The following is a 21827-nucleotide window of genomic DNA, read 5'->3' as shown; positions in this document are numbered from 1 at the left end:
TACATCTCGGCTCCCACTGAGTGCTGCCTATTGGCCTACTTGCCCGTGGCACTGCACTGACTGGGGCACAGGCCTTTGAGCAAAGCAGAGAGAAAAAATGACCAAGTCAGGATGCTCCAAATCACTCGGCCCTTTGCACTTTCTTGCACAAGCGCCTGTGACTCCATGCGGCAGAAAACCCTGGTGAACCAGGCCATTTCTGGGCTTGGGAGAGACAAGTCCAAAGGCAGGTGGAATTTGTGTGGAAGAGAGACCCCCAGATGAAGGCCAAAAGCCTTCAGGAGACCTCTACAAGTTCCTCCAGACCTTGCAGTGTGTCAACAAGGGCAATGAGGAGCTGCTCCAGCTGGCTGGCTGCTACGGTGTAATGTAAAGTTCACCCTTCATGGTCACAGCCGCAGCCAGGAAGCAGATGCTTCCCCTGCTACTTCTTACCCTTGGCAAGTTTCTCCTTGTGTCCTGTGGCCAACCTGCCCCTCCCTCCCGCTCCATAGCTCGCAGCCTTTTGTGCTGTAAGCCACAATGATGCTCCTCCCTAGGCTCAACAGCCCTGCTGTCAAACAGCAGCAGAAACCAGACCTCCCTGTGGATGCATTTAAGCCTGATTCCTATGTTCGTGACTTCCCAAACCATCTTCCATCTGCCCTCGATCGAGGCAGGGGGAAACCCTCAAACAGGCACTAGCACCACTGATCTCAGCTATACGGACAGGGCTTTCCACCCATTCCTTTTCCTCTTCAAATACCACACCCTTCCACCCCACAGAAAAGCCCACCTTAAGGACAGCCTCGGAGGAGGCTGGGCCACTTGAAACACACTGCAAACTCTCAGGTGAATGTGCTCGCTGTAGGGTGAAACTCATGCCTGTGCAGAAAGCCAATACATGGCGCAGACATTGTGCAGTTCCCAAGCTGCACTGCTAACTCGCTACACTGGGGCGAACTTCACCCTGAGTAGTTCAGTCAAATCATCATCCTTTGATAGGTAGATACGTTGGAGGGTAGAGACAGGATCCAGAGTGACCTGGATAAATAGGAGCATTGGGCCAAAAGAAATCTGATGCGGTTCGCAAGGAGAAGTGTAGAGTCCTGCGCTCGGGACAGAAGAATCCCAAGCATTGTTATAGGCTGGGGACTGACTGGCTAAGCAGTGGTACAGTGGAAAAGGACCTAGGTCTTATGGTGGATGAAAGGCTGGATATGAGTCAACAGTGTGCCCTTGTAGCCAGGAAGGCTGAGGGCATACTAGGGTGTATTAGCAGAAGCATTGTGAGCAGATCTAGAGAAGTGGTTGTTCCCTTCTATTCGGCACTGGTGAGGCCACATCTGGAATACAGTGTGCAGTTTTGGGCCCCCCGGTATAAAAAAGATGTGGATGTGCTGGAGCAGGTTCAGCAGAGGGCAACAAAAATGACTAAGGGGCTGGAGCACATGACCTCTGAGGAGAGGCTGAGGGATTGGGGTTTATTTAGTTTGCAGAAGAGAAGACGGAGGGGTGATTTAATAGCAGCCTTCAACTTCCTGAAGGGGGGCTCTAAAGAGAATGGGGAGGGGCTGTTCTCAGTGGTGACAGAGGGCAGAACAAGGGGCAATGATCTGAAGTTACAGAAGGAGAGGAGTAGGTTGGATATTAGGAAAAATTACTTCACCAGGAGGGTGGTGAAGCTCTGGAATGCATTGCCTAGAGAGGTGGTGGATTCTTCATCCCTAGAGGTTTTTAAGTCCCGGCTTGACAATGTCCTGGCTGGGATGACTTAGTAGGGGTTGATCCTGCTTGAAGCAGGGGGCTGGACGCAATGACCTCCTGAGGTCCCTTCCAGCCCTAGAATTCTATGATTCATTTCTTGAAGGAACACGCCTAAACCCCTCCCCCACGCACCATCCAGGTCCCCAAAAGCAGGGGTGAGCAAACTTTTTATGCCAGGCCCCTGTTTTTGTCCCTGTAATGTAATCCAAACCACTGGAAATTACAATGGAAATTTTGGTTTTGTTTATATTAAAAAAACACCTTTTGACATTTACAAGAAAATAAAAACAAAAAGCAGTCAAGTAGCACTTTAAAGACTAGCAAAAGAGTTTATTAGGTGAGCTTTCGTGGGACAGGCCCACTTCTTCAGACCATAGCCAGACCAGAGGTCTGTCCCAGGAAAGCTCACCTAATAAACCATTTTGCTAGTCTTTAAAGTGCTACTTGACTGCTTTTTGTTTTGATAGTGTGTCGACTAGCACGGCTTCCTCTCTGTTACTATTCAACAAGAAAATAAGTTTGTAGAATGTAAAACTGTTATTAATTTGAATACACAGACACCAAACCAGTAACGGATTTCAACATTTTTAGATACAAAAGCAGTTTCTCCTCCCTTGATGTTCACACCTCCACATTAGCTCCTGATAATGGGCCACATCTTCCCTGACTGAATTGACCTGGCTTCTCCTCTCTTGATGTTCACAACTCCACATTAGCTGCTGATAGCTGGCCACACATGACTGAACAGACCTTGTCAGCTCTGGCCCTCCTCTTGATGGGGACTCCGTCCTTCTCATTAGCCCGTAAATTTAGACTCTCCTCTGGACCCCCTCACTCACCTCTCTGGCGAAGAGGATCTTTGCCCACCAAAGCTTATGTGCCAAAATCTGTAAGTCTATAAGGTGCCACAGGACTTCTTGTTGGTTTTGAACTTTTTTAAGGAGACGGATGAGACTGAGACCCAGCAGCCGACCGTGCTGCACCCTCCTTACGAAATTTCATGCCCTGCTGGGGGGGGGGAGCGGGGGGGCTAGCCCTCACTGTGTGCACCCCTGCCCTAAAGGATGACAGTAAAGAGTGAAGCTCAGGACAGAGAACATAATGCTGCCGTTAAATCAGAGAGGTCACCCTGCATGCTCTACATTACAGCAATTGATTATGATCACTTTGAAACAACTTACCTGGAAAAATGAACTGCTGCTTGTACTTGTAGTAGTGGGAGGCTTGCGATGGAAAAAGGAAGAAGTTTAAAAAGTGAACAACATCAGCACAATGCAGCACAATCAGACTAGAAGGGACACCTCTGCACACCTCGGCCTCCTGCCTCCCAGAACATCCAGCTTCTGCTGGACACCAGAGAGTGAGACCCCAGGACAGCACCTGATCCTTCTGTCTCACTTGGCCACGCAACGCATGGACTTGCCCTCAGTTAAACCTCACACAAACACAGCCCCTTATCTACGGTTAAATCTCCCAGACACGGCCTGTTATTTACAGTACGTCTTCGCCTGAAGCTGCAGAGGTGAATTCCAGCTTGATGAGACGGACTCACACTAACCCCGGTTGAGCTGTTATGCGCAAAAAGGACAGAGCTGCAGCTGGGTGCGAGGGGGAGCTGCCTCGAAGGCGTCCCAGGCCGTGTCTAAACTAGAGGGCTTTGCTGACAAAACCTGCAGAGCGTCCGGACTCCCAAGGGCATTCTGCTGCCAGTAAGTCGACAGAACACAGCACTTTCCTTGACAGCCGTATCCCACTTGCCACGAGGAAGAACGCCTCTGTCCACAAAGCTCTGACCGCAAACAGCCGGGCTGCACATTCTGGGGGGCCTTCTGTTGACAGGGCTTCTGTTGACCAGGCAGCCCTGTCTGCTGTGCTTGCGGTTGGCCGTTTTGCTGATAAAGCGGCCGGGCAGTTCGTTTGCCTTCTGTGGACAGAGCAGATCGCTCTTGCGAACAGCTTAGCCATCTGGCTGTGATCTGTTGACAGAAGTTTTGCCGGAAGATACCCTCCGACAAAAACTTCTGTCGACGGATTGCTCTAATCTAGACATAGCCCCAGACATTGTATGGGCGTGACTACCCCTCCTGTCACTCATGCTCCTGCAGCAATGCTCTATTTCTAGCACACCAGCCTGATTGGAGCCAGCGAGGGTATGGCTCCTCCAGCTGGAATTCACACTTCCAACTGGAAGCACAAACACACCCTTGAAGAGGCTCTTAAGGGCAGGGACTGTATGTTATGTACCTTGTACAAATGCCAGCTCTGTGGACAGCACTCCAGCAGCAAGAGTCACAACACAGCGAGGCCCGCAGCTGACGGCAGTAAATGCCTCAGTCTCTGTTTAGAAGTCGTGGTATCGATCCAAATTTACCTCCTTCATTCCACAGCCTTCAGCACTGAGCAGTTACACGGCATTTTGCTGTGACATCTCCAAAGCCAACCAAGAGATTTAACCACCCACTTGAAAGCCAGAGGGATCTGGGTCCTTTAAATTCCTTTCAAAATTCTAGCCGATGGGTCTAAGACACTGTGCACTTGTTAAGCAATTGATTTGCCAATGAACACCGCACAGCGGAGAAACATCTGATAAATCTTCGGCAGCTAACAACCGAAGATTGGCTCTTCAGAAAGAAAGTTCTGTTCCGGCACCTTTTATTGCTGCTTTTTCCTATTGGAGATCAGGCAGCCCTTCCTCTCCCATTCCTCTCAGCACCGTCACAGCCTGGAATTTGCACCTGTACAGCTCACTACAGAGGAAGTGAGCGGGTCAGCTTACAAAGGGGTGCCCACCACAGTCACACACCCCCGGCGAACGCACCCGCACCCACACCCACGGACTGTCTTCAGCAGACGCACTGACACATTACTCAAAACCAACACAACCAGCCTCAGCCCTAACGCATGAGCAAGCCCCTCAGGCAACAGCTTGAGAAAAATGGACCTTGTGCCACCCCCTAAAGACCTTAGGGTAGGTCCACACTTCCATTACGGTACGAGTAGAAACATCCAAGCTAGCTCAGGTAACAACAGTAGTAGTTGTGACACAATCTAGTCAATCCCAACACAAGGCCCTAGGTATGTACTGGCTTCACTCACATTTTTCTTCAAGCTCAAGCACAGCCAGCTTGCATACGTCTACACCTCTGACAGCAGTGTAGTTGTGCTATAGAGGACTATGTCTGTGCCTAAACCGTGGGGGAGGTGAATTCTAAGCAAGGACCCTTCAGTGAAAATGCCCTTCACACTTCCTTAAATGATCAGTCTCAGGATGGTTGTTGACAGCCAGGTGATCTGAGCGGTCCTGGGGGAGATGGAGAGCAAAGCATCTCTCAGGTTTCAATACAACTGCGTACACCTTTAGAGAACAACAGGGAAGTAGCTGGCATCTAACAAGTCCAGGAGCTTCTAAGGGGCTCAGCTGAATTTGGTTCTAGGTCTTCCTGACAGCCTTAGTGATTTACATCTGAGACGCTCGAACACACACACACTCTGTCCCTACAAGGGATGTGAGGGGCCCAGCTGTCCTTGACTTCCATCTCAAGGTACCCAACTGGATCAGGCCCATGAAAGACCTTCTCAGTTCTGAGTCACGTCAGACTGTAGAAGTGCCTTTGCAAGCCACTGTTGGCCTGCAGGAACCCTCTGCTTGGCCCTTCTAGGCAGGGGTCTCATCGGCCTCACCCACTTTATCGAATTTGTCCAAAGCGGCACCATTTGGAGCCATTTTGTTTAAAGATAGATGTTCTGCGTGTATACGGTCCAGCATCCCAGTGGTACATGATAGCCACTTCAGAACAATGTCTACACACAAAGTTTTCATGTCAACTCCAAGGCACACAACACACAGGCAAAAGGTAACAGTGAGCACACAAAGACCAGGGGAGCCTCTTTCCTCAAACCTCGAGGGACACTTTGACAATCAGAAGGGAAGAAAGTTGGTTGGTGTTTGGTAGGGTGAGAAAGGAAGCACTTGACCCTTTACAAACCAGAGCCTTCCCTTCAGTTCTGAGGAGAAAGAGGGTGCAAGAGCAGACAGGGCCATTCCCCATGATTCTGACAGCCTGTGGTGCGTAATCTTCCCCACCTGCCGAGGGGTGCAGAGCTCTCCAGCTTGGTCCTGGCTCCGCGAAAAGCAGACACCCGAGGTCTTAAAGGAAGGTGAGTGCTTCTAAACCAAGGTCCTGATCCTCCCAGAAAAGGGCTCTCAGGAATGCTCCTCAGTCTGCCTGTTTGAAGGTACAGATGGCTCACCCTTCAGGTGACAGAGCACCAAGGATGCGGAACAGATGGCCCCTTTCCTGGTGGTTTTTACACGTCAGGCAGGTGTTAGGCTAGAGCCACGTGTTCTTAGACAGCTCAGAGATGCAATTAAGCTCTAGAAATGCATTGTCTCAGGCCTCTTCTACATGACAGAGCTGGGTAGATGCGAGGCAGCTTACGTCAACCTAACTCGATAAGCGTCCATCAGCAGTTCCCAACCTTTTTGAGAAGGTGACCCATCTTGACAATGCGGTAAGACTTTGTGACCTAAGGCCATTCAAATTGGGTGGGAGGAGGTTCTCTCCAAGGAAAAATGCATCCCCTCAGGCCCCAGCTTAAACACCTCTCAGCCCCAAACTGCTCCCTCGCTGACCCTACCTCACACGAGCTCGACCACTGCTGCTCCTTCACCAGGCTGCCGCCACCTTCTCGGCATAGCTCCCCTCTGCCCTCCTACTCCCTTCGCCCACCTGAAATGCAGGCAGTTCCCTGCCTTGCCACCCTGCAATGGGACTCAGTTTAATTGGTTTCCTGGCTGGATCCCTCCTGCTGGCCATCAAAACAATTAAACTGAGTTCTGTTCCAGGACAGCAGGGCAGGGAGTGTGAGCCGGAGGAGTCAGCGGGAACCGCAAATGGCTCCTTAAAGAGCCACATGCAGCCAGGAGCTGCCCAGCCAGTGACCCTTAGAAAATCTAATGGCAACCCATGTGTGGGTCCTGACCCATAGAATGGGAATCCCAGATCCCTACTAAAATGTCCCTCCTGCCAATATAACTCCCCCGCTGTGCCAGCATAAGAACCTCAGCTCTGTGAGAGGCATAGTAATGAGGTCAATGTAGCGTCAGCATACACACCACATTGCTCACGCTGTCTGTTGCTGCCTTACAGAAGCTATCCCACAAGGCCCCATACTGACAGCTCAGTGGGTGCAGGCGCTTCTGTCCAGGGTGCACACCATCGACACAAGGAGCATCACATGGATGTGCAAAAGTGATTTCCTTACCGCGAAAGCGCTGCATCAACTTAATTTTAAATTTTGTAGGGGAGACGTAGACAGACTCACTGCACTTGCAGCAAAACATCTCTGCAAAAGGAAGTGCCCCCCACGCCACCGGCCAGCTTTCCAGCAGCTAGCCGGGGCCAGGAAAACCCAGGCTAGGACACAACATCACAATGGTACAAGTCACTGAAAAGCCTCCATTTATCCTTGTCCATTCAGCCACGTCCCAGTTCAAAGAGGCAGAACCCAAACGGAGGCTCGCTGGCCATGGAAAATCTGCTGGTGGTTGTGGGAAGGAGACCCCAGTCACAGCAGCACACAACCACACACTCGTGGGCTCAGCAGGAGCAGCTGCCTGGCCTGAGCACAAAGAGACAGCAAGGCTTCTCAGGAGCCTGGGCTGAAACTCAAAGCTTCTTCCGCCTTGCAGAACTGCAGCAGCCCCACCCTGCCTTCTTCCTGGCAGAAATCCCAGCCCCACACCAAGAGGCTTCCACAGGGCCGGGGATGGGGCGCAGCACAGTGAATCAAATCCATAGGGCAGAAGAGCCACTTTTTCCACCACGAGAATGCAGGTACCTCTGGAGTCACCGATGCACCAGAACGACACATGGCTATGGCGTGGCGGCAAAGAACATCGAATTCGATAAAAACAACAGGGGATCCTCAGGGAGCCCAAATATAATTAGACAGAGGAATCTGACATCAGACTAGACCCCCGTGTTACCACGAAGGGCCCCATGGACTCTTCAAAGACCGCAAGCCACAGCACCACACAAGAAGAAAATAACGTACGCCAACATAATATTCCCTCAATGTCCCCTGGAGGCCTTCACGCTGGGGGAGCATTCCTGCAGCACAAATCCAGGAAGGCTGGCACTAGGACAGGCGTAAGCCACAGTGGAGCTGTGTGAAGCTCTGCTCGAGCTCAACCCATTTACACTAAGGGCTGAACTGATCCAGGGGGCCTGATGCACAGCTGGTCTATGTCTGCAGCGTTCCACTGCAGTCGACACAGCTCTGCTGATTGACACCAGCTTAGGATCAGTCTCAGCTCCTCCCTATTAACTCCCCCAAACCACAGTTTACAGTGTTAGGAGAACTAGTCTCCACTGAGCGGAGATCAAAGCGGAGTTGTCTTGGACTCCTGGGAGGAAATAGTTGCATTTCAAGCCGCCTAACCCTGTCTAAAGTTTCAGAAGAAAGCTGGACTAGCACCGCTCTGTGCCGTTTCACTCAGCGTGAGGCTGCTAATGAAACCTGTTAGGAACAAAGCATCCCTCCTCTGCATCGCCGCAACTTCAGGAGTTAGATCTCGCCTGGCTTGGCCTCTCCCCTCCTCGCAGGGGAAGTGAGGCTGGAGTGCCTTGCAGACTGGCGATCCAGAGTTCACGCTGTGCAAATGCCGCTTTGTCTAATTAACTCATTGGAAGGAGAGTGGAATGATTCAGTGGCGATGACTCACACTGTGGGCATCTGTGCCACCCCTGCAAGCTGGCGGCTCTAACGGCCATATGCCTCCGACAAGGCGCTGCTGCTGCCGACTTTATTTTTTGTTATTTCCACTTTAAACAAAATGCATCACCATTAAAACACAGACAATTGAAAACACACGTGTGGCAAACTCCTCCAGGCAGACAGCATGGAGGGGGCGCTCACGTCTCCCAGGAGAAGGAGGAGGCTATGCCAGGGTAAGAAGCCTCCCACACCACACTCATCAGAGAAGGGGAAGAGCTTTGCCTTTAGGGACAGTCTAGACGGGGCTTGGTCCTGCTGTGAGGCAGGGGATTAGGCTCGATGCCCTCCTGAGGTCCCTTCCAGTTCTGGTGTTCTACGATACTATCAGTCTAGGATACTGCAGATCAAAGCTGCAGCAGAAGCATTCTCGGGGGCACTTGGAAGGTCCTAGACCTTGGGGCTCTGGTGGGAAGAAGGAGCTGCCAGTGGAGTGGAGCAGAAGCTAAAAATGGGACCTTGAATGAAAATTCAACATCCCGGGCTGCTCTTGGATACCGGGTCTGTTTAGCCAGTCCCATCGGTAGTCAGGAAAGATGAGAAAGCTATCTCCAGCGGCAGGAGAGGCAGCAAGGAGCTGAGTGAATGGGACCCCAGGCCAAGAGGGCTGGTTCCCTCCCTAGTTGCGTTGCCTTGGCATAACCTATGCCCGCTCCACCAAGCCTCTCCTGAGAACCAGGAACATCTGTGTTGGGGCACAGGGCACGTTGGCAAATTCTCACCTAATTTCTGATTCAAATGACAACACGCAGGTGCTTTTAAATCCTGTGTCAGTGCAGCAGCTAGCCATTGCTGTTGCAGTTACTGGACGTAAGAGCACTAAATGGTATTTATCCCCTGCTTTGCACTCACGGACCACACAGTACTGCACAAAGGAGGTAGGGTCAGTATCACTCCCCCTAGGCTACAGATGGGGAAACTGAGGTATCGAAGCCCAGGGACTCACCCAAGTCAATGGCCAAGCTGGGATTAGAACCCTGTCCAACACCCCAGCCACTGTGCTATGGCAAATATACATGGGCACCTACAACAGGACATCTCAGGGAACCATTGGTTGTTCCTTGACAGCCAGCATGAGCCAGGAGGGGGTTTCAAAGCTTGCCCTGCCTGCCTCCCACCATGCACTAGGAGCACCATACACAACAGGTCAAACACAGAGGAAGAGTCTGCGTTTATCTTGGCCCCCACCAATGAGCCTTTTTTAATCCTAAATGTAAAGCCACTGGCCAGGTCAGCGCCAACGGCTGCCTCTGCTCACAGGAGGCCAAGGAACGGCACAGCCAGGACTGTTGCACACCTGTATTGTGATGCCTGGTACCACTGCATGAAGAAAGTGTGCACAGTCCCTGCCTGGTCCTGGCTCCCACAGTGCAGACTGCAGACATTAGGCAGCCTAGAGACAGGACTTGCTTGGTGTGTTACCACCCAGCCAAGCCACTGGTTCTAGGGGAAGCAGCCCGGCCTGGGAGCCCACATAGAAGTCTCTGCACTGCTCAGGTCACTGCTCCTGTGTCTGGTCCCAGGCCCTGGCCATGACTGATGCCCTTGGCTGGCTGCTTTCAGCAGGTTCTGTGCTCCAGCTGGAGCTGGGGACTGGAAATCACAGCTCTGCCAGAGGCTGTTCTGTGACCCTGGCCGGGTGCTCATCCCTGAGCTTCCCCATTTACTCAAGAGGAATAAGGGGGACAGACTGTATCTGTCACCTGGAGAATCAGGAGGCTCCGTTTGCTTCCATGTACATCTTTTTAACACGGCTTCCAATGGCCTGGGGAGAGAGAGGAGCTGCTAATGGGCCTCCATGTAGCTCAGAAGCTTTGACTTACCGATTTCAGAGCAGGGAACTGTCTTACACAGAGTGTGCTGTGCAGAAAACAACTGCCACCCAGCCCAGCACGTTGTCCTAAGCACAAGCTGTTCCTTCCCAAGCAGCTCTCAACAAGGCCATCAGTGCTCCAAGTGCTTCCTTCAGCACTTCCCAGAGCTGCATTGTGTCCCTCAATGGCCCATTCTGACTTCCCGAAATGGCAATTGCATGGGAGTTTCCTGTCAGGCTGCAAAGGACGCAGTTCAGCAGGGGCTGAGAGGGGAAACTGGCCTGCTGGTGGTGAGCTGCTCTCCTTACTCCCTCACTGGGCAAAGTGTGTTCTCTCTGTGGTGACCACTACTCATTCAAGACACAAATCTCCCTCCCCGCCATCTCTCAGCCTTTCCAGGCTGTTCAGTGAGGTTGGGGTGGATCAAACATAGCCGGGACTTGGCCAGGCGTAAGACCTGGTTTCTTTAGGACAGCTGTACCCAACTGTTTCCCTACTCAGACTCACAAGAGCAGCCATACTGGTCAGATCAATGTTCCTTCTAGTCCAATAGCCTGTCTTCAGACACTGGCCACTGCCAAGTGCCCCAGAGGGAATGGATAGAACAGGCAATTACCAAGTGACCCATCCCCTGTCCCCAGCGTCTGGCAAACAGAGGCCAGGAACGCCATCCCTCCCCATCCTGCTAATAGCCATCGATAGACCTATCCTCTGTGAGCTTATCTAATCTGTTTTCAAGACTAGCCATAGTCCTGGCCTTCACAACATCAATGCGACCTTGCTTCCCTAAAGATAACGAGGTGGGTACGACCCCTCGCGGCCTGACGGTCACCCCCCAGGCTGAGCATTCGTGCCACAAAGTAAACCACCAGTGCGGCTCAGAAGCCACTGGCCACACTGTGGGGCCACGGGTCTGCTTCCAGCCCTGGCCGGCAGGAGGTGACCGGAGTGATCATGGGTGGCTGTTTAGAGCTCTTCAACAGGAAAACAGATGTTGACCCCGATCAATGGGCTGCTGTGACAATAGGCAGCGTCACCAGAATGCACATGTATTGCCTGGGCTGCCTGCCTAGAGAAAGGGTGGGCCTGGAACAAATACCTACTCCTAGAGCCAGTGCTTCCCTAAAGGGTTGAAACAGGCCACTTGGGGTGAGCGGGGGGTCAGTGACTGTTCCCCTTTTCAGGTGGCCACTGCCAGAGCCCAGGTTTCATTTACCAGACATCTTGCCCTTAGGGCCGTGAGGTTGAGCTTCAGACCATGAATGGTATGGAACCAACACCCTAAGGAATATCTCAGGTGGCGGGCGAACTGCCCCTGTCTCTTTTAATACACCACTAGCCCTGGAGTCTAATGAAGACCATGGATGTGTCCACCCTGTTCACTGCTTCCCTGCTGGAAGCGTGCACGGGAAAGGGAAGGAGCCACCCTGTGATGAATGATCAACTGTGCTGTCACATTGTCACCTCAAACGGGGGAAGCTAGTTTGGGCAGGATACCACTAATACCCCCCGCCCCCTGCAATCCCTGGTCCTTCTAGAACATGGTTGGAGGTGCTGGTTCAGAAAGCCATTCGGACCTTTGTCCACACTCTGCAAATCACGGAGCTCAGCTGAGAATACCACCCTCCACTCAAGAGCTGTTCACCAGACCTGAATGCACACACAGCCTCCCACTGGCTGGCTGGGCCAGCGAATGGCAAAGAAACCCGTCAGGGAAGGTTGCAATGGGACAAGCTGAGTCAGATCTTAAGGCCAGCAAGGACCATGGAAATCTAGCCTGACCTTCTATGTCGCACAGGCCAGAGGTCCTCCCTCAGTCGCTCTGAGCCCACAACTTCTGGCTGAGCCAGGGCAGCTTTTTCTAGAAGGACACCCAGACTGGATTTGAAAATTGCAAGAGGGAAGCTACCCTGTCCCTCGGTCAGTCGTTCGGGTGCTGAATTACTCTCGAGGCAAATCCTTCCCGCCATGCCACTTGTTCCAGCCAATTTTTTCCTTCCGTAGGTAGAATAAATTTTGTCATATGCACCAAGGCATGTGCTGGTGTGCACCAGTAATAGAAGCAGAGGATGCCCATGTGGGTGGGTGTGAAGGCTCTGCCTCCCAAGAACTCAGCTTAAAGGGAATGCCACCCCCTCGCCCGCTGTATTTCTAGCCTAGATTTGTCTCACTTCCACTTCCAGCCATTGGCTCACATTGTGGTTTTTGCTAGATTACAGAGCCCTCTGTTATCGGACACGTCTTCCCCTTGTAGATGACGATCAAGTCACCTCTGTAACCTTCTCTCGGATAAACAGGTGGGGCTTGGTCACTCTCTCCCTATGGGGCAGGTTTTCGAGATCTAGAATCGGTCCTGCCGCTCTTTTCTGAGCCCTCCACAAGTTTTTCTGCCTGGATCACAGAAAGGGTCCGAGCATTCCACAGCAGGGAAAGAGGGGAAGCTGGGCTCCCCTCCCCAAGATCGCACACCGGCGAGATCCCTGCCCAGCCCTGGGAACGGCCTGCCTCATGGACAGGGGACTCAGCAAGTGTCACCTGCCTGCGTGTTACACAGCAATTTCTTCAGCATCCCCCGTGGTTGGGGGCAACCTGCCCACAGCAAGGTACCTGGCAAGTTGAACTGCTTCTGCTGCCGAGTGCACTGCGGGGAGGGGTGGAGGGGAGACGGCGGAGTCGCACTGGGCAGTAACGGAGGGGCCGGCGAGGAGGGTGTGGAGGATGTCGTTGAGGAGGGATTGCTGCTGGAATCCGGCTGGTAGGGCACCGGGATATGGTCCTGCAGGAACAAGGAGGGCGAGGGGAGAGGAGGAAGGAAAAACAACACAAGCCTCTGAGAGCAGTGCAGGCAGACAGACTTGGCTGTGCTGTCCCCAGCACGGCAGGCAACCTCCTAGCACAAGAGCATCTGCGTTTTCTGAGTGCCTGCTGGGAATGAGCTACAGCAACCACTGCCCCCCAGTCCCTCCTGGGCAGGCACTGCCAAACCCCCAGTCCCTAAGTCCCCGCAGATGCTCCGCTTTATGGCGCATCCACAGCTGGGCGCCCCTCTGTGCAGCACAGCAGGGAGCCAGGAACGCGGTGAAACAGGGCCAGCTGACCCACTCTGGTCACTCTACCCAGGCCAGCCTTTCAGACGGAGGGTCCCGATTTGCAGAGGTATGGACAGCCTGCAGCTTCCAGCGGCTTCAGAGGCAGCCGTGCCCGAAGAATGAGCCTGCCCCTTCCAAAGGACGAGTGAGGCCGCTGAATCACCCCTCCTCCCTGTGAATCACTCCATGCTGAAGCTCGGCATCCCCAGCCGAAAACATCTAACATCACAAGTCACTTGGGAAGTCAGGCACGGAGGGGTCCAAGGGTACCGGGCACCTGGCAGGATCCACTGGCTTGCTGCAGCCATTCCGGAGCCTTGGCATGCCTGGAAATGAGACTGTTGGGTAGGCACGTAGCTGGCGCAGAGGTGCCTAACTTTACGCATCCGCATCAATGTTTGCGAGAACTGGTCAACATTCCCGATACAAAACAGCAGCCTGTTCTCCTCCCTCCCTGCTCCTGCCGACTAAACCTCACCCTCGACTGATCCTTCCTCCTCAGACCCTTAACTGAGTCAGGAGGCGCAGCTTCAGGGAGCGACAAACAAAGGCTCGACACCCGGGATGGGCAAAACACAACCCGCAGGCTGCATCTGGCCCACCTCACACCTGGATCCAGCCCACAGGCTATATGCGGCCTGCATATGATTTATATCCCACTGCTGAGGTGGCAGCGAGGACCAGGAGCCGCGGGCTTTTAAATAGCTGCCGGAACCCCAGGTGGCAGCCAGGAGGTGCGGTAGCAGCACTCAGCAGGGAGGCCTTTAAACCGCAGCTTCCAGCCCTCACTGCTACCATGCTGCCCAGCCGCCACCTGTGGTTCTTGTGGCTATTTAAAAAGCCCACAGCTCACTGCCCCCACTGCTACCGCAGAGGTGGGATATAAATGGTACACAGGCTAGATGCAGCCTGCAGGCAGCATCCAGCCATCCAGCTGTAACTTACCTGCCCCTGCAACAGACAGTGAGAAGTGCCATTAATATGAAACGTGCAGCCCCTGGCACCTTTCCAAAATTCATGGAGCAGCTCCCCTGGCAAAAATTATGGCCCAGCCCTGCTCCACACTGCTCCCTTTCTTAGCTTGGCTCCCCAGGAGACAGTGCACCTGAGCCAGCCAGTCTCCCAGTCTCTGCACAGCCTGTCCTGTCTCACACAAAACACTGCTGGTTCCCACAGCACGCGCCAACCAGCAAGGAAGGAATCACTGACTGCAATCGGTGGCATGCAGATGTGCCGGAGAGAGGGGGATCTGCCTGGAAAGATTACACAAATGGGATCTCCAACGTACCATTGGATAACGGGCAAATCTTATTTCAATTATTTAAAACCAAATCGTTTTGAAATTCACAACCAGCAGAACAAGTCTGAACTCAGCCATGATCTGAAAAAAGGCACGAACGTCTTCCACCACCACCGCTCCCACACGCACCTCCCAGCAAACATGGCTTAGAAAAGGGAAAGCCCCTCCATAATATTGACATCTGTGCAACTAGGAACACAGAATCATAAAATCCTAGGGCTGGAAAGGACATCAGGAGATCATCAAATCTGGCCCCCTGCCTAAAGCAGGATCAACCCAAACTAAATCATCCCAGCCAGGACTTTGTCAAGCCAGGATTTAAAAACCTCCAGGGATGGAGATTCCACCAACGTGGTAGGCTCTGCCTTGAAATATTAAGAATTTCTTCACGTTGGCTGTGTCCACATTCCTCTTGATCTACGCAAAGGGAAACTGGAGGCCAAGGCTGTTACAGGTTGAACTTCTCTAATCCGGAACTTTCTTGGCCGGCAAACTCTGTAATCCGGCATGATGTTAGGAAGCCAGACAACCACTTATCCTGGGTGCGGCCAGGTTTTCTGTGGTCCCATAAAGTTTCTTTACAGCCACCAGTCCTGGCTCTCAGTGTTCTGTGCTGTTATTTAGCTGTAATTGACCCCCAAATGTATTCTAAGGGCCCAGTAAACTGTGGAAGCATTGGTAACGTGCTAGGAAATATTGACCTCCTGTTGTCTCGCTAATTCTCTTGTCTGGCACCGGTCAGGTCCCGAGGGTGCTGGATGAGAAAGGTTCAACCTGTAGTGATTTTGTTGTTCTACTCAAGGCATCTTAAAAGGGCCTGATTTTCCAGAATTGATGAGCCCCTTCTCTCCGAACATCAGGCCTCTCTCGGGCGTCTCCAATGGAACACCCCAAAGCACAGGTCACTTCTGAAAGCCTTGGTCACAGTCCCCTGCAGATCAAACGCGCTTAAGGGCACGAGGTATTTCAGGGAATGCTGTGCGTTGTTTTACTTTGGACGCCTCGTCCTGTGTGATGCTGCTGCCAAAGCAGTTTGGTTTTCCCATGTCTGCTCCGGAAGCAGAGCGAGATGACTTCTGCACACTCAGTTATAGAGTGCCGTTAGAGGGCAGGAGCTTTATTGATCGCAGTGGGTGAGAGTGGCTGACTTAGCCCTCTGTCATGCCAGCTCCCATTAGAAGAAGCAAAGTGGAGCTGGCAAGAGACAACCTGCAGCTCCTTGGAGAATGGGAGGCAGGCGCCTGCCCAATTAGCCTGGGGCTACGTTTAGGGCTGGGATGAAGGCAGCCCAGAAGGGGAACAGTGTGGGAGCAGAAGGGTAGTTCTTCCCTCCGGGGAGCAGACACTAGAACCCAAGCTGTGTACAGGGAACAGGTGGGGGAGCACAGTCTGTAAACAAGCAGTACTGAGGTTATTGACCTTCAGGTGACTGTGTCACTACAGCAGGGGCGGAAGCCACCAGGGCCCTGCTGCAAGATATAAAAGAGAAGGCCCCTCTGCCCAGGAGCTCTCAGTCCCATTCGTACTGAAAACGGGTATCACCCCAGTAACGGGCGCAGGAGGCTGGCCTGGAGTGGAAAGACAATAGGAGCGTGGGGGACCGTTTTTTTCAAAAGACGTAGGGGGCAAAATGGGACATATTGTATTTATTTCTGCACGCTGGCTATGGCTCTTGTGATCTCACAAGTGCAAACTAGGTACCTAACCCTGTTCATTGCTAGGAGAGTACTTTACATGATGGACATCACAACACCCCATTTATAGAGGGGGAAACCAAGGTGAAGTAATTTGCTCCAGGTCACCTCACAGGCTAACAGCAGGGCCAGGATTACAGCCCCCGGCCCCTGAGTTGCAGGTCATTGTAGAACCCACTGCAAAGCCTGCTTCCCAAGCTGACCCCTATTAAGCATGATGGGTGCAAAATGGCAATTCGCTGACAGTATCTTGCAAACTCTTGCCGACTCTTGCACTCCCCACTTGCAAGCTCCCACTGTGCATTTGCTGTCACATGGGGAATCTCAGAAACCACTTGCAACAAGCCAGATAAAAAATATCAGCTAATTTTGCCAGTTGGAGTTTGCCAAGAGTCTTCGGTTTAGAGTCTGCATCCCAGAAAGAATCATCCCAAATCCAGCAGTCACTGGACCAGCACAACTATGAAGGAAAGGAGGCTCCAGACAAACTGAGGAGTCCCTAGACTGATTGGCAAAGGTGCTCAACATCTCTGAAAATCCAGCCATTAAATTCTTGGGTGTGGACACAGCCAACCAGCCTGGTTTTGAAATTTGCCATTCTTTGTGAATGACAAGCCTCGTGCTTCTATTAGCCATCACTTGTGGGGGCTTCTAAATTCCCTGTTAACCAGAACTAACAGCCTCTGTCAAATTTAATAATAAATAAATAAAAACTGTGCACTATTACTATTACTAGCACAGAGCAGGAGAAAGACCAAGCCAGGTGCATTGACAGGTCTGGTCTTGTCAGCTTTCCCAGACCCTGCAGGAATATGATTAAGTTGCTGTGCTTATTTTTTTAACATGTTTTACCAAAGATTTCGAGAGCTGGGAGTTCACAGAAGTTCCTGTTTCGATTTGTCGCCTCTGGAGAGTTACAAGCTGAAATGGAGCAGAACTAGTGGGAAAAGAGCTACGTCGAAAGCACTGCTTCCATTTTCTTCTTACGCTGTTAAAGAAAATAACTCTGACAACGCCGCCTTTCCCCTGAGTGAAAACACACTGAAAAAAGCCCAACAGGTGGAGCGTTAGATAGTCAGCTCCAGCTAATCTCACCTCCGGTTTACTGGTGGTTATATACAGCAGCTCTGACAGGTAGGGTGGCAAGGTGGTGAGCCAAAAACTGCTTTCAGTTACACCGGTGTAAATCTGGAGTAACTCTTGAGGCCAATGAAACTACTCCAGATTTACGCCGGGGTAACAGAGCAATATTTGGATCAGGAGACGGTCAGAAAAGTCTGTATTGTTTCTAGGAGATAAAAGCAGCAGTCGGGGGAAGCACTTAAATAAAAGAGCCTGGTCCATTTTGTATTTGCAATGTCTGCTCTGCCGCATAACTACCGACCTCATTAGAGAAGTGGTCTTAGCTGCCCTGCTCATGAGGGCCTGTGAATTAGTGCCGCTCTGCACGATTCATTGGTTTACACGCCCCTAAACAGGTTTCTATTTGGTTTCTACCAAATGCACTGATATATAGCTCAGCCTCGGATGCGTTGGAGGAGCAGACGTGACCGGAAAGCCAAAGAGCCATCTGTGAAGTTTGGCCCCAGCAGATGGCTGAACAGACCACGGAGCAAACTGGAAGGTGTTACTGCAAAGAGGAGAGTCTGCCAGGTCTTCTACCCGCTCCCCCACAAGTAACTCTGTTTCCACGGCAAAGAGAGGAATGAGCCTGGCTGGCATCTGCAGGCAGTGCCGGTGAGCAGCCTAGACGGGAAGGTGCAGCGCCCTGAAGAAACCAGCCCGGAGAGTTTCAGGATGTGAGGATTAATCGGGGCAGTTTTGTGGTTTGAGCGTTGTGAGTTCAACCCTTGCGGGGGCCATTTAGGGATCTGGAGCAAATAGATTTTTAAAAAATCCGTTACGGATGGCGATCGGTCCTGCCAAGAGGGCAGGGGACTGGCCTTGATGACCTCTGGAGGTCCCTTCCAGTCTACGAGATACGACATGGAGATGAATCAGCGGGGAGCTGGATACGAGTCCAGCTTCATTCTTCAGGTCAGAGATTTGGAGCCTCTCCCTTAAAGCTGCAATATATAGTCAGGAATCATCAGATTAGTTGGCCAGAGAGGCAGTGTAGCCTACCGGTTACTGCAGAGCACCAGGGATCGGGCAGTCTGGGCTGTGGGCCCAAACCTGCTCACTCATTCCATGCCTTGGGCAAGTGACTGAAGCTTCTGGCCCTGCTTTTCTAGTGGCGAATGGCAGCAAAGACACGTGCTTCGGAGAAGGGTGGAGACGCTCGGTTCCTGGTTGAAAGCCTGAGACGGAAGACCCTTCATCCAAGCTGAACCCAGCAGACCAGTCTGGGGAGAGCTCACTTTCCTCTCTTCCCCATCACGAGGATGTGGCGTCTTAAGCATTCAGTGCAGGGTGGGGAAGAAATCCATGGTTGCGACTGCTCAACCTTTTCAGACAAGGGGTCTACTTAACATCCTAAGGGAGCAGGATCTCAGGGACACCTGGACTCCACACCTGGCCAGGCCACTTCCTCCTTCAGAATGGTCCCCAAGTCTTACAGCTGCAGAAGGGCTCCCGAAGCCCCTTGGGCAGCATCAGACTCCTTGAGTCTGTTTCGCAGAGGTGTTGCACGGCCGAAGCTCCAGCTGAACTCACTAGGAGTTGTGGGCACCCAGCTCTTCCTCCCTGGGGTTGTTAGGCACCCCAGAACTGAGGAGCCTCAGGGGACTGAGCATTTGAAATCATAACCCTCCCCCCGTGCCTCAGCATCATTAGCTTTGCGCTGTGAAAAATGGAGGCGTGTTGTAGGATTGAACTCATTAATGTCGGTGAGGCATGTTAGATGGAGCGAGGAGCTGTAAGCACAGATGATTAGACGCATGATGTACGGTAGCCAGCCTTGTTGCTCCGCGGAGATCTTTGCAGGCTGTAACCGATACATATCCCATCCGTACTCCCTGGTGTGTCTGTCCCACGATGTTCCCAAGGCCCCGCTGCATTCCTGCAGGCCTGTCGTAAGGTTACACCCACTTCTGAGCATAACGAGGCATAAACAGCAACCGCTCCTCACCTCCCCGCAGGTCGGCCTCATGCTGTGCACCCACAGCATGACCTGTGCGACCCTAACTGTGCTGTCCAACACACTAGTCACTAGCCACATGTGGCTATTTGACCGGTTGAGTGGGGCCAGTTGGCTTGAACCATAAATGTATTTTCAGAATAACGTGGCTACTGCGCTGTTGATGGTTGGACGCCGCGGCTTTAAGAGGACAGGCTGACTGTTAAACTGATGGAGGAGAGGCCAGAAGGTGGAGCAACCCAATGGAGCAGAGCAGAGGGAGCACGGAAAGGAGAGAAGACGATGTAGAAGCAAGTGCATGCTACATATTCTTTGGGACGTAAGTGCAGCCCACCCAGGCTGAGGGGGCAGGTTCACAACTGGGGCATCATGTTTGGCTGGAGTTCTCACGCTCATCAGGACATTTTCTCTTCAGCCTTTGCTCTGCTAGGAGAAAAAGGCGTGTTCTTATCGTGGGTTACCTAACGGCAGGTAAAATCCCAGGGAGAACTGCAGATTTCACTTGACTTAGCAGTCTGAGAAGGAAGAAAGAAAGACAACTGGACCTAAGAACCCAGTTCCCACCCTTCCTCCCATGAAAACAGACTTCCTGGCAGCTAACTTCATTTGAAACTCAAGTACTGGAGCCCTAAGGCAGGGCTGCACTTGCAGAAGGCAGTTTCTAAAGAGCCAGACATCCTGTCCTCAGGCTGGGTCCTTCTTACCCCTGATACGGAGCTGCAGCAACTCATCCACTCTAACTGCTCGCGTGCATCAGCAGAACGGTCGCTGCGACTCTAAAACCAGGTGCACGCCTTCACCCTGCCAGCCCTGCACTGCTGCTGGAGCAATTGTGCTCGTGTTTCTTCCAGAGGGAGACGCGCCTGGAAGCGATGCACCACGCGGGCTCCGGGGCGCTCCGTAACACAGCTCTGTGTGGGTACCTGATGGTGATGGGAAATCTCAGGTTTGACTGTTCCAATGGTTCCTCTATGGGACCTGCACTGTCCATGCTCTAAATCCCTCATTTCTCTAGGTGGCTCCTCCCACCTCCCTTATATCCAGGTAAGGCAACGAACCACTTGCCTGAGACCCAGCACAGCTTCCTGCGGGGCACTTATCCCAGAACAAGGGTGTTCAGTGAGGCTCTTCCCTGGGACCAGCTTCTCCTCAACAGCTTGAAGCGTAGGCAAGCAGGCCCTCGGCCAGCAAAGCACACACACCTTCCCCAACCGGATCAGCCCCTGCGAACAAAGTGGTGCTTCCAGGCAGCTGGTGGCCACTTGCAACTGTCTCACAGGTTTTAAAGGAAGGCCAGAGCTGTGGCCCTCCAGGGAGAAGTTGTTAGGGAGTTGCTGCTCCCATGGCCCTACTAGTTCGTTTTTGCTGCGGAAAAGAGGTCAAAGGCTGAACTAAAAAGGAGCCAAACAAACAGCAACGGCAGGCTGAGTTTGAAGGAGTCTTCTTTCGAAACGGATTAAGCCTCACCATGCTGCTGGGAAGTGGGGAATCCGGAGCTTTCCTATGTTACGCACGGGGGAACCGCAGCAGAACGAGGTTCGGTGGCTTGCCCAAAGTCACACTGCAAGTCAGTGACAGAACAAGGACTAGAAACACGGGGCACGTGACTCCCAGAGTCCCGGGCATCAACCACAGCTGAGACTGTCTTCCCTTCCCCAAAGGGCCCAGCACGAGATGGTTGGGCCCAGTCAAGAGAGTGGCCAGTTAAGGAACAGCAATCAGGAGTGAGATCCCAAACACCGGGGGGCAAAGAGCTGCTCTCGCTTGCACCCTTGGGAGCTATGTGATTTCAAGGAGGGGCACGAGCAGCGGGTGGTAAAAGCAAGGGAAGGCACTGCCTTCGCCAAAAGACCACGGTCCAGCCAGAGGGCAAGGCTGGGGGTCTGGCTGCCCAGCTAACCAGTGCTCCAGCCAACCGAGAAGGCTGGGGACACAGGCTGCCCTTTGGTGGGGAGGAGGGGGACAGCAGCCATAAAGGAGGGGACCGGTTGTGTGGCACAGGGAACAGCATCCACAACAGGGGGCTGGGCTGCGGTGAGCATGGAAGAGGCAGAGCGGTGCCTTGCCCCCCAAGCCAGGCCTTCACCATGGGGGATGCTTGTTTGGCTGTACAGTGGACCCCTGACTCAGCTGCATTCCTGGGCAACCACGCATAAGTCCAACTTTGCATGTCAGGACAGGGACGGGGAGGAGCCCTACCACCTTCAGGTCCCCCCAGCTAGGGCAGCGAGCGGCAGAGAGGCTCGGGAGCTAGAGTGAAGTTGGGGGCAGCTCTGTGCCTGATCATGGTGCTCAAGAGGCTGCCTGGCTCCCGGCTCCCCTCCACTT

The 21827-nt window shown here is 52.7% G+C and overlaps 1 protein-coding gene across 1 annotated transcript in view; it reads right to left on the bottom strand.

Annotated features, from left to right (window-relative positions):
• KSR2 (kinase suppressor of ras 2) overlaps window positions 1–21827 on the bottom strand; it is a 237264-nt gene that overhangs the window by 64478 nt on the left and 150959 nt on the right. Inside the window, exons 10-11 of the mRNA XM_075012305.1 lie at window positions 12945–13113; window positions 2928–2969 (exon numbers count right to left, since the gene is read on the bottom strand). Coding sequence (XP_074868406.1) covers window positions 2928–2969; window positions 12945–13113 — 211 coding nt within the window. The remainder of the gene's footprint in view (window positions 1–2927; window positions 2970–12944; window positions 13114–21827) is intronic.

This window comes from Carettochelys insculpta, chromosome 18 (assembly GCF_033958435.1).
Source record: "Carettochelys insculpta isolate YL-2023 chromosome 18, ASM3395843v1, whole genome shotgun sequence".
NCBI classification, from domain to species: Eukaryota; Metazoa; Chordata; order Testudines; family Carettochelyidae; genus Carettochelys; species Carettochelys insculpta.
Note: the sequence above shows the minus strand (reverse complement) of the source record. Positions and strands in the feature narration are given on the sequence as shown.